This window comes from Lotus japonicus, chromosome 1 (assembly GCF_012489685.1).
Source record: "Lotus japonicus ecotype B-129 chromosome 1, LjGifu_v1.2".
NCBI lineage: Eukaryota > Viridiplantae > Streptophyta > Magnoliopsida > Fabales > Fabaceae > Lotus > Lotus japonicus.
The window spans coordinates 91,922,678-91,935,836 of record NC_080041.1 but is presented as its reverse complement, the minus strand read 5'-3'; the positions used below and the strand labels follow the sequence as shown (position 1 = coordinate 91,935,836).

The window sequence follows — 13,159 nt, the reverse complement described above, 5'->3', positions numbered from 1 at the left end:
ACAAAAGTCATCTATCACTACAAAAAAATTATTTTTTAGTGGCGGTCTGTTTTTCAATTTGTGCGGTTTACAACCGCCACTAAATGATTACGTGGCGGTCACTTGCCCGCCACCTTCCCGGATGCCACAAACGTATTTGTGGCGGTTTTCACTCGATTGCTGGTTTTACATGCCACAACAATTTGCGGCGGTCAAAAGACCGCCACAATGACCGCCACAAAATATTTTAACGACAAATGGGTTCTTTTGAGCTGAAATTCATGTTCTTGAATCATATTACCATCACCTTAAAAAGAGGAAATTTTATTCTTTATAAATTTCATATGATAAACTTATATAAAAGTCAAAGAAGTCACAATTAAATTCTCTATAATACAAAAGACTCATGAAATTTCAACTACTTTTAAAAGTGATCATTAAATTCTCTATAATATGAAAGTCTCATAAGTAACCATTAAATTTCAACAACGCAATTACCACAAAATGCTAAGAACACCTTGTTCATAGTTTTCTCTGAGTATGAACTACGGATACATAGGAATACTATGTTCTATAAAAGTTTAAAACTCAAAACTATGAAGAGCTCCTACACCTAGTCCTCGCACACATCCGGAATGATCTGGCCCCAAAACTTTGGCAAGGGCGTCATTTTTTAAAACCTAAGAGGAATCAAGTGTTTGGCTTAGCTCTTACTCAACCAACACCTGCATATATTTTAAATTAATGACATTAAAGTACAGTTGCTCAATTCAGAGTGTCATACTTTAGAAATTGCAAAATCAGCAGATGGAAGAAATCACTAGTTGGTGTAGGAAAAGAATAAAAAATGAGCAATCAGAGAAAGCAACAGCACAAGCAATGTTATTCACGGGTACAAGGGAATCCAAACCAGAACCCAGCATCCGTAAGAGACCACACACGAAGACCTCCCCCTCTACAAATACAAAAGGTCAAACAATGAGGAACACTTTCAAGAAAAAAGAAAGTAAAACATAACCAATGTCACATCAAAACAGATCATCTCTAACAAGGATTCAAAGCACGAGTAGATTCATCTCATACAAAGAGAAGAAGCACAGCATCAATCTAAGTTAAACAGAATCAGTAAAATCAATACAAAGAAAGAAAACAAAATCAGCTCATATAGAGTATAAATAAAGATCAGTCTTCAAGTAGAAGATAGAATAAAGTCTGAGGTTCAAAACTAAATGTACATGTCAGATCCTTTTTAAGTGTGCAACAAACCTTAATAGATGTGGATTCTAGAGCTTCCTGCACTTTGGAACTTCTTGACTCCCTGCAAGAGATTTTAACATTTTATCAACAAAAAGAAAAGACCAAATATAAGAAATTGAAAAGGAAAAAAATCTGAGGAAGGTGATAAAATTGAACTTGATAAATTCATTCAACTTATAGAATCAAAGAACAAGCTATAGCTATCATCGGTAAAGGAGTGCTGCAGCTTCTCCACAAGCTTGCATTTGCCTATCAAATATGTTAATGTCAGAACACATGAATACACCCTACACCAAGCACAATCAAAGACAAAGAGACACAGATTAGAACAATAAATTAGTTTGAAATTAGTTGTAAAATTGAAATGGATATATACATATTCAATTATTCATATACCATAGAGGAACTTGTTATTAGATTGAGATTCAGGGTTCTCACTTGTGTGAGATAGAATCATGCTAAATTGAAAGAGGAATGGACATTGATACAAGGCAGATTTCAGGGTTTTCATTGTACTCTAACTTCTTTTTTGTAGTTACCTGGTTCTTAATATTTACCAAAACTAGATGATTCTTCGTTCCCCCAGAAACAAACTCATAGCTCCAATGTACCTGTGGAAATTTTGCAATTACTGAGAACTTACTCTTGATATGCTCTATTGTTATTTATTACCAACAACATGTGTCATTACCATCTCCTAAAGCCTTTTTCTTACAAAATAAATAGTCCAACTTTTATAATTGCACAACTAACATACCTCTGCTACTTTAATTTTGTGTTCCACCTTGATTCTAACTCATGACCAAATTGCATCCGGGAAATCAGCATCATTTAGATGAATGTCATGAGTCTGCATGGAAAAAAGAGTGACTATGTCCCCTATGGCTAATGGCTTGTAATACAATTGGTAAATATGCTAAGCTTAGTACCCAAAAATGATCAACATATTTACATGATGCAGGGTAGAAAAGTCAGGAAATCTATGAATTGACACTTTCTTGACAGAACCCGGTTCTATAACTACTATGCAGCACAATGCTATTGCAAATAACTGTTTATAACAACAAATGACATTTTAGTCACACCAACCATGGCATAAAATTGTAAATGTAAAGCTAGCAGGGAAACTGAACCTGGATAAACAATGAGTAAAGGTTTTTCGGCTTCGTTCTGCAGGTTATAATGGAAGCATTCCTATAAAAGAAGTACAATTTTAAACAGTCACAAAGATATTATAATATATTATAATCCTAGCACATCTTGAATAATAGCACATAGAAAAATTATATGGAAACAATCAATTTGATTTCTACAAACTGCTGAAAAATAAACTTACCTCCATTCCAGAGTGCACAAAGACCCATATAAAGCCTCTTCACGTGTCACACTATGTTGTTATCACAATCTATCAATAATGGCCACATTAAAAGCACAATAAATTAACAAATTTTGTGACCTGAACAGATAGATTGAAGACACATAACAAACCTCATTTTTTCCTCAATCTACACTCCAGTTCCAGTTGAGATCAACTCCTCTCTGCCTGCAACATAATATAAACTCAGGTTTCAAAGATAGTTAACTATTACACTAAACATTATAAAGGAGGAAAAAAAGACCATTTCTTCTCTCGCAAAGATCTCCAGCCTCAACAAGTTTGCATCTATTCAAGTTACAAATAGTTTCCTTCAAAATTGATAAAAAGCACATACTCAACATGTGGATTATGTTTTCCTGATTCACATTTAACAGTCACACCTATCTTCCCTCTTAGAAAATTTGAGGTGCAAATGAGACCTGAAGTGAATGATAATAATCAGGATCAACCACAGTGAATGAAAGACTTAAACACAAACCCATTGAATTTTTTTACAAATTAGGGATTACAATTCAAGCAAGGTTTAACAATTCAAAAAAAAAAGAGCATGAATCAAATGTGATAAGAAAACCTGAAGATCTTCCAGAATCAGTTGAACAAAACAGATTTAAGGTTCGAGAAAGCTAGATAACAGAAGGAAAAACCAAAAAAAGAGATCAAATTAAAGGAAATCTTAACCAGAAAAACAATTAATCCACTATTTCTAATATATATGCATCAAGATTAATATAGTCACACACTTATCTGTAAGTGATCTCAGCTTCAACTGTGATTCCAAAGAGAAATGAAACTCAAAAATCAGAATCAGAGATCAAACAAAGAGAAACCTAATCAAAAAATCTAACAGTCATTGAAGATGGCTGAGCTACAACCGAAGCAAAAATAGAAGAAGAGACTTCCATTGCAGATTCAAGAGCTAGAAAGGAAAACAAATCGTAAATCACAAATCACAAAATGGAGAGAAGACATACATATTTAAGACGAGAATTGCAGAATGAGCGTCGATTGAGAATCACAAATCGCAAATGGAAGAACCAAATCACAAATCGTAAATGGAGATTCTGAGAAGAAAAGGCGCCAATGGATGAAAGAATTGCAAAACGCAAATGGAGATTCAGAGTAGGATTCTATTTCAGAGAAGGAGAAGAATCGCGAAGGTGAAGTTGTCAATGGTGAAAGGCTTCGACGCCACAGTGAAGGTGAGGCGAGAGAGTTGAAAACCTTTCACGACATTTCTCTTTGAAAAACCTAATAAATTTAAATTAAAAAAATGAAAAAATTACTAATAGTGGCGGTCTTTGTAAGACCGCCAGAAACTGCATGCCACTAAAAATTACTTTTTTTTGTAGTGTATATAAACCAACTACCTAATCCCTTTGATTTTGACATGCCTAAATTTGTTTATACTTTTGCCGTATTTTTACTCCAAAAATGTTTACTCGACGATGCTCTTTGATTTGCCCATCATTTCAAGAGAGAATTGAATAATCAAATAGCATGCACAATTTGTCCTATTTAATTAAATATTTATTTCGTTTTTGGTTTAATGAAAATGGTTAGTACCCGATCAGAACAAACTTATTTTAATTTCAAGCTTATGTAACCATATTAATGGCTACAACTGTTTTTATCTGTCTAAGCCTATAAACTAATGACCTACCGATCGTTACTTGATCCGATAAATGAACTTGATTAGATATGAAAGAGATATTTTCATCTAAATTCCAATTAAGGTACGTAAATTAAAGGCATAGTGTGGACCAAATATACGAGAAACGTTACCAACTGGTAGATTCATGAACTTAGTTTTTATTTATTTATTGACGGGCTAGTTATTCTTAATGATAGCTAAAGTTGTAAAAACCGAGGAATATGTTTTTTTTTTTTTTGATAAGCAAACCGAGAAATATGTAGATATAGGTGCAGAGATCGATCACTATAATAGAATAAAAACCCCACTCCTTATAAAGAAAAGATGAACATAGTTGACTTTAAATTCTGGTAAAGACGTCGCCATATGATGATTCCTTGTGCAAATTTGCTTCCTCTTTAGACTTGAGCGCCTCTTAAATCGCTTTCTACTCTCGGACTTGCGAGCTTCTTATTATGATACTACAACAAGTTGAGAGTTGATCGAAACTCTAGTGTTTATCAATATACTTGCATGTTTGGTTGATATTTTTCTCATAGCTTTGAACGTTGTGGACTTGACTCACAAAATCTAATGGTTTTTTTAACATATAAAAACCCGATTCTAGGCGGCATAATGAATTACATCCAAATTTACACAGGTAAAATTTATAGGTAATGCTTCTTGTTTGTCTAAATCACTCGTGTGTGTGATTAATTCATGTCCTAGATTGATTAATATAATTTAAATTACAAAAATGATGGGCAGGTTGATATACTTTTTATCGATATTCTTTTGCCAATACTTTAGCGGCAAGTTTTAATTGCTAATTTTAGAGGGAGAAAGAGGAAAAAGAATGATGCGGTGAAAGAGTGAAGTGTGATAAATTGTCGCATTTTCGAAATTTATCAGTAATTTTCTACTTCAGTTTTGCCCGCCACCAGTGTCCCTGATTTAAAGGAGACACTGCAGCCTCTGCGTCAAATTAAACTTTTGCTTTACCTTTTATTTTTGTATTAAATTTTTGTGAAAATCTTGATTCTAGTGTCGTGTAAGTTAAAAGTTTCCCTAAAAGTGCGGCACGAAATGATTTTGTTTTTTCACCTAGGTTGAAGGGACAAATTGACTCATGTTGTGTCGGAAATTTTAGGGAGGGGAGAAAGGGAAATCTGGCAGATTGTTGCATTTTAGGAATTCTTAATGAATATAATGATTAATGAAAAACTTCCTACTTAAAATTTGGTGGGCGTCGGTGTTCCCCCTTTTAGAGGGAGACATTTATCTTAGTGTGGAATTCTTTTTTGAGACCATAAAATGCACTTAATTTCTTGTACCATTACATACCCTCCAAAATCTAACGTGAAAAAAAATTATGAAAAAAATGAAGGCTTTGATCATCCAAAGTACTCCAAAATCTAACTTGAAAACAAATAAATAAATATTATCAAAATAAGAAGGTTTTGATCATCCAAAGTAGAGGGTGTTCCTCGTGACTAGTGTTAACGAATGTTAACACACATTTTAGGATGAAATGTGAATGATTTATCTTTTCTTAAGTGAGATGATAGTTTTTCCACGTCGCAACGCCCGGTATTTAAGCACGCACTTAAACAATAAGGAAGGTGGCAATGGGATCATCATCCGGCAGTAGCATCTTAGAGTTGATAAAAGTGAACACCGTTAGAGCAAGGGAGACCAGAACAGAAAGTGCCAAGAGAACAAGCATTAGCACGTGAGATATTGTTCCTTTGACTTCTTCGGCATAGTCCGTGGAAGCCATCGCCAGAACGGTAACCGGAAAGGAGTAAGCCCACCATGCAACGTTGAACCTTTTCATAGATCTCCTGAACAATGTTGGCCTGCAAACCTGTTCATCACAAATAATGAAAGATTAGTATATAGAGATCTCTTGAAAGACAATAATTATCCATTTTAACTTAATTATTTGGAGAAAAATATTATATAAGTGCAACAGTTTAACCAAGTGCCACTAGTAGGAGGAGGAGCGAGCTTCCATATTGTGCGACAGTCTACCACAAAAAAAGTGTTTCCTTTGAATCCAATCAGCTGTTGGAAATTGAAATTGACCCTCTATGTTGACTATGACCCGTCTAAGTATAAAATGTCATCCTACAAAGTAAATGTGTCTCTTTTTATTTATTTAATTTGTTGATAAATTTCTGTACCTCCAATCCAGCTGTATGCTTTGTCATTACTTGAGACTAAAGGTGCTCGCGGAGATTTGAGCATTAATTGAAGCTCACTCAAATTCAAACTTCTTAAGGTGTCTCAAATATTTATTTTCTATTCTTACTTTTGATGGATGGTGTCTCATTTTTTCTGAGGAATGATATATTGTAATATACTCTACCCTTTTTGTCCTTAATTATAATATTTTTTGAGACATGTTTCATGTACTTTTATATAAAACTCTTTACTACATTCTAGAAATGTTTATTGTATTTTTTCATATTTATCATACTTTGTAATTAAAAAAAATTGAAAACTAATATTAATGTTTTTCAACTTCAATATAATTCATTAATTAAGGGTAATTATAAAAAAATCGATACATTTAATAAAACTAATAAAATAATTAACTTCATAATATGTTTTTTTAATAAATTAACATTTTATGCTAATATGACCTTATAATTAAGGACCGATTAATATATTAAGAGTTATGATATATACACATCTTCACCCCTTTTTCACCTTCATTTTTTATTTATTTTTCTCTTCTTTATCAATCAAATTAAATCAATTTATCACATCTTCATTTTCTCTCTTCTTTCTTCTTATCTCTCCCCTCTTCCACCTCTTCACACCTGAAAAATGAGTTGTGACGATATAATTATTCAAATATTAATTAATAATATTTTAATATGATATTTATAAATATATTAGTGATTTTTAAATTCTTTTTCCCTTCATGACACGATCTCATATTAGCTGCTTAATGTGATCTTGAAACTTAAAAAAATTAGCCTTATGACTGTCGATCGTGAAATATCCCCGAAAACCAAAAAAGTCTCATTAGTAGAATAGAAAATGAGATACAACCGAGCATCTAGCCATCTACATCCATCCTTGTCGTCCTCTTGAAGAAAAGACTTGTACAGTTGCATGCATGAAAACAACCACAATTTTGTCCAATAAAATATAATCATTTAAAAAACAATTGAGGCAACATAGAAAATGAATTACCAGTGACATGAAGAGGAAAAGCGACAGAAAGAAGAGCATCTTGGAAAGGGTATCAAAGCCTCCAACAATGGATCCCCAAGCCAAGCTCGCCACGCCGGGCGCCGCAAAGAACAAGAAGAAAACCGGCCTCAACAACACCGGAAGGCGATTTCCACCAGACAACCGCTGATAAAGCGTGACAAACAACACCAAGTAATGCACCATCCCTAGCGAGAATAAGCACACCGCACTCTCTTTCCAACCCATGTGCGCCGCGGCTTGCGCCCCCACCAAGTTGCCTATCACTGACAACTGGCTTGTTGGGTTTGCCGCGGTGGACAGAAACCTCTTCCCTTTCGTGAACCACTGACCGTAGATTTTCACGTCCAGCACCACAACCGGCACCGCAAACACCCACCAAAGAACCAAATAGGTGGCCGTTTTCGGCGCCACGAATGGCGCGGATTGGAGTAAGAGAAACCACGAGATCCACGGAGCGAAGAGGTAGTTAACCCCGACATGGTGCAAGAACTCTGCCTTTACCATATTGAAGTGAAACAAGCACCTTAGAAGGTAGAGAAGAGAGAGCAATGCGAGTGTGAAGAGAGCCAGAGACCATAGTACGAGGAAAGCGGAGGAAGGAACCATGTGAACCACGTGTCGCAGGGTGCTTTTGTCGTGTGTTGGTCCGATTAGTGTCTTCCATAACAAAGCTTGGCCACCGAGGGAGAGACTTATTCTGAAATAACCTGCATGCAATTTTGTTAGTACAGAGTTTAGGGACGCTAACAAGCGCCTCGCAACTATAAACGAGGGTGGTTCGCGGGAAATAATGGTGGAGACTGTGTTGTCTATGACAAGCGCAATCTCGGGTTTAGGATCTTGAGCTGCCATGTATCGAACTTGTATACAGGGAAGGGTAGATGTGTGTGCATTTTTCCTAGTCCACATGCAAGGGATTTTATAGGGGAAGGTAAGACCAGAATCGGGAGGCTGGGTATACAAGTGGACATATTAAAAGTCTTTTTTTTCTTCTAGGAATGGACATTGAAATTAATTTAAAAGGTCAACTTGAGAAAAAGAAAATATTTCAAGTTCAAACCATTAGGTGAATTGATCATGTGGTCATTTCTGGGTTGCTTTTGCACGTTGCACATACAAGCGTCCTATTTAATCTGTTGTGGTGATTTGTTTTTTTTTTTCTAAATTTTGTGTACCACTTTTTTTAAGGCATTTTGACATATATAAGAAAAATAATAAATGTGTGATATGTATTGTGATATGACGATAGAAAGAAAAAGTGTTTATAAATTTTGTTATTGTTATATGACATTGTCTAAGATGGTCCAGCAACTTTTTGTCTTACTATAGTGTACATGAATGTGGACTTTTCTAAATAAATTGATAGCTTTTTAAATTCTAGATTATTTTTCAATTGATGTGAGATATTTTGCAAAAACTGCTTGATTTATTCCTTCTTAGGAAAATAATTCATACACACTTTAATTACATCTTATCTAGATATTGAGTAGAAGAGAAAAAATGTGATATCTAATAGGATATGATGTGATAGGAAAAGAAGAGTAATTAGAAAGATAAACAGAGTGAGTAAGATCATGGTTGTCAATCTCTAGAGATTACCTAATCTCGTGGAGGGGAGGTAATAGAGATTACCTAATCTCGTAGGGGGGAGGTAATCTCGTACATGCAAAAATAATACTTTTAAAACTATAATAATGATTAAGTCACACTAATAGTACTAAAAATTATCCAAATTATCCAACAATGACAATTAAAATCATGCATAAAATTACCAAATATCCAAACCTAAGGTACATAAGTCATAACAAGTAAACAAAACATCAATAAAAGTTAGGATAAACTTAAAACAAGAACAAATAAGTCACTAGTCATCCAAATTTAAAATCCTACAACACCGTCGAAATTAAAACAATTAGAATCATCATCACCATCAAGTTCTTCCTCAGATGAGATAGACTTAGACCCTCCAACATTAGGATCAAGAACCAAATTCTCAATGTCGTCTTGAACTAATTCAATGATGTCCACAATATCATCATGACCATCGATATCATTCTCCTCTACATCTACCTCTTTAGTTATCAATTCATCATCAGATTGGATTTCATCAAAAGGAAGAGGAAGCCGCATCGAAGGAGGACGAAGTTGCGCTAGTGGTCGTGCAAGAGGATGAGTGAAGGCTGCGCACGCAGAGATGAGAGAAGAAGTGGAAAGAACGACAAAGTTGAGTGGCAAGAACGACAGAGAGAGTGAAAACCCTAAAATTTATGGGTTAAATGACTGAAATAGCCTTAGACAAAACATTTTTTTGACATTTTTAATAAAACAAGCTAATCTCGTAATCTTGTGGTAATCTCACGATATTACACGAGATTAAGAGATATCTCGAGATATCAGTCGAGATTTGAAAAAACAGTTATTACCCCCCGCTAGTCTCGTTTTTGGTACGTGATATCGTAATCTCGTAAGAGATTAAGAGATATCTCTAGAGATTGACAACAATGAGTAAGATGAAAGAAAACATGAGTATGAATGTATCAAAACTCTAAAAGTTTGCATCAATAAACCTTTGGGATTAGTAGATTTTCATGGGACTATGGGTGTACGCGGGATTTTCTATGCTTTGCGAAGTGAGAAGAAATTATTTTCTCCATGATCACATCCTTTCGTTTTTGAAATAGAGGAAGAAGACATTTTGGACAAATCTTTCGACTTATGGGGTTGAAGGATAGGGCAAGGGGGAGAGGGAGAGAATGTGCCAAACGCGTAGAAAGAACAAAAGCCTATAAAGGGAGAGGGGGAAGGAAGAAGGAGTCTAGAGTGTCGATCCAAAGCTTCTATTAAGACTAGGAGGAATTGGGTTGGGGAAATATTGGTTTGTGCATTTTGGGGATTGAACTAGGTTAACTAATTTAGGGATTATATATCTTAAATAGGTGAGGGGTAATTCACTTAAAGCAGGTGTCATATAATTAGTTAACTAATACATGAGTATGAAGTTGGTCATATCAGATTTCAACAAACATGTGAGCAACTCAGGTTCAAGCGATGACCAAATTCAAATATTTTTTAAATTGTAGGGACTAAATATAATTTTGTTTCGATGAGAGACTAAAATCAAACAACTTTATATTTACAGAGATAAAGAAACATTTTTGAACTAGTAGGAACATATTTAACTTTTTAAAAATGATATGGACCTTTATTTTATGTCAAATTCTTAGAAAAAAAAAATAAAACTTCTCCACTGGTTTTTTTTTGTTGTGGTCTGTAATGGGCTATTTTGACTCAAAAGGTATTGATGGCACCGGGCAATTAACATTTATTTTACTCAATTGTTTGGACTTTGGATCCCTTTTATTTTGGGGTCCAGTTTGTAGTTTTGCTCAATGGGGTCTACGTAGAATCTTTTTTTGGTCAATTTGGATCCATTTTTTTCATCCTACATGCATGTTGGTACTGCTTGTCCTATTTTTGTCCAACTATAATATACAACAAGTAGGACCCGAATATTAAACTTAGGCTCGTAAACAACTTTGGTATGTAAAGCCCAAACGACACCCTTCCATTTCTTTCATAAGGCCCAAAACCAAAAGGAATCCAGCCAAGTAGAAAAAAAAAAGGAAAATAGGGTAGGAAAAGGAAAAGTGTTTGAGTCCTTTGCTATATCACTATTTGACTATTAGACTCATGTGAGACATGAATGTGCATGCAACATATGCATTTTGGCTTATTCTGCGATTAGGTTACTTAAATTCTTATAATAAGTTAAAGAGGTCCTTAATTTATACGATTTGGGCAAAGATTTGTTGAGTCTAAATTATAACCACCATACTTAGTCCCCTCAAAGAGGAAATAAACGCTGGTGGAGCCGGATCAAATATAATAGTCCATTAAATAACAATCTCTTAATTAATATACTATAAATCAAGGAATTTGGTCCTTTTTATAATTCCCTAAAAAATCAACACGCTTCCGGGGACCCCAGTTCACTTGTTAGCAAGTGAGGGCCCGTGTGAGAATTCCAGGTAGACGACACGGGTTGCATTTCCAATCGTGTATGGCCGAATTTTGCATCACAGGTGTTTGTTGACCTCCCATGAACAAACCGGTTTTCAATATCCCCAATTAAATTTATCCATCCATTAACATGTCATGCTATCTTGGGCAGGGACGGAACTAGGAAAAATATATGGAGGGGGTGAAAATTTTAAAGAAGCACTAGCAGTTTAAGAACTTGTTCTAACACTTAGTTTGTCCCTCAATAACTCACTTGTAGAACTTGATAATCTTATGCTCATCAATATTATCAAAGAAAACAAATGAGAATGATCTATATACGCAATAAAGGTAATTTTGGTGCATAAAGGCCTCGCATGTGTATGTCTGGAAACAGTGGCGGATCCAGGACCCCGGGGTCAGGGGGTTCAAATTTTTCAAATGAGTAAATCGATAAAAATGTAATTAAATGAAGACTACAAGCACACTTTTTTTTTGTCATCAAAAGTGAAATTAAATTAATCAATCCCACTACAATAGACTAGAATAGAAGGACTGATATACACCACTAAAAAGAGTACTAAATTACTTAAGCCATAGAGATACCTCCAAGGAGTACTATAGTCTAGACTATCTTCAAATGCCAAAGCTGATTCCTAACACCAGCAATTTCAGCCATGGAAATTCACCAACCAATTAAGCTGACGCAACTCTGCCAAATGCCCAAGAATGAACCTGCAAAACTATCAACCTTCTTCTCACATAGATCCTCACAATTAAAAGCCACATATCATATTGTTGTCAAGACCATGCCCCCAATATCGCTAATGAATCCCAACAATGTATAACAAAGCTTCATGAATTCCAAGATGCACTTCTAGTCCGCACCATGCCAATTGAAATTCAGATGCCAGAGTCTCCCAGCATTTAAACACGCTGCATCTATTCATACCTTACCTTACTACTCCTTTGACCTTTCCAATAACATCAAAACCATATCACTCATTAATCAGATTAAAAATTTCCTTCCTGCTGCAGCAATATCATCCTCAACTCATCAGCAATACACGCAATACCATTCTCCAAAAGCATGTAGGAAATCCTTATCCCTGGCCCGCAACCACTCCCATGCCCTCTATTTACTCTTCTCAAATACTTCCGCTGGATTACAATTACCACCCTTGAAAATACCATCACCCTTGAAATTATCTAATTAATTATGGAAGAACACAACTCACAGTTTCACCTGCTGAATTAAAAACCAAATTCAACCACCCACTGTCCACAATTTTTCATCACCCATCGTTGAAACTTGAAATTGTTCTTGAACAATTCAAATCAAATCTAAAAATTCATTTAACACATGCTTATTTGGTTCTAGGTCCTGCATTGAAAAAATGAAAGGGATGCATTTGACAAAGTAATTCATCAATTACAGGTGCTTCGCTGTGGTTTTGCAACTGCAGCAAAAAAAAAACCACAACCCCCATAGCTACCCCAATGAGCCACAAGTAGCCCCATGAATTAACCTTCTACTTCAAACCCAAACCTCCCAAATACACCCATAACAGTAACCATCCAGATCTGCAAATCCCATATCCACCATCCTAGATTGAAACCCAACAACTCCAGCACCTGCAAACCCAGAAAATAACCAGAAGAAACCCAGAAAAATCAACAACAGAACA

The 13,159-nt window shown here is 35.1% G+C and overlaps 1 protein-coding gene and 1 long non-coding RNA gene across 3 annotated transcripts; both read right to left on the bottom strand.

Annotated features, from left to right (window-relative positions):
* Window positions 1–417: 417 nt before the first annotated feature.
* On the bottom strand, window positions 418–2,883 carry LOC130732228 (uncharacterized). 2 transcript variants are annotated; one of them, XR_009016975.1, is made up of 7 exons: window positions 2,725–2,883; window positions 2,573–2,641; window positions 2,370–2,430; window positions 1,994–2,086; window positions 1,776–1,847; window positions 1,246–1,523; window positions 418–934 (listed from the first exon to the last, which is right to left on the bottom strand). It is a non-coding gene; the product is annotated as an uncharacterized LOC130732228 (long non-coding RNA). The 2 variants fall into 2 exon arrangements; XR_009016974.1 differs by having other exon boundaries at window positions 1,994–2,430.
* A 2,777-nt stretch (window positions 2,884–5,660) lies between these two features.
* LOC130727784 (S-type anion channel SLAH4-like) lies at window positions 5,661–8,374 on the bottom strand. The gene is made up of 2 exons (XM_057579031.1): window positions 7,452–8,374; window positions 5,661–6,111 (listed from the first exon to the last, which is right to left on the bottom strand). The coding sequence occupies exons 1-2, from the start codon at window positions 8,322–8,324 to the stop codon at window positions 5,851–5,853; spliced, it is 1,134 nt and encodes a 377-aa protein (XP_057435014.1). The 5' UTR covers window positions 8,325–8,374; the 3' UTR covers window positions 5,661–5,850.
* Window positions 8,375–13,159: the final 4,785 nt, after the last annotated feature.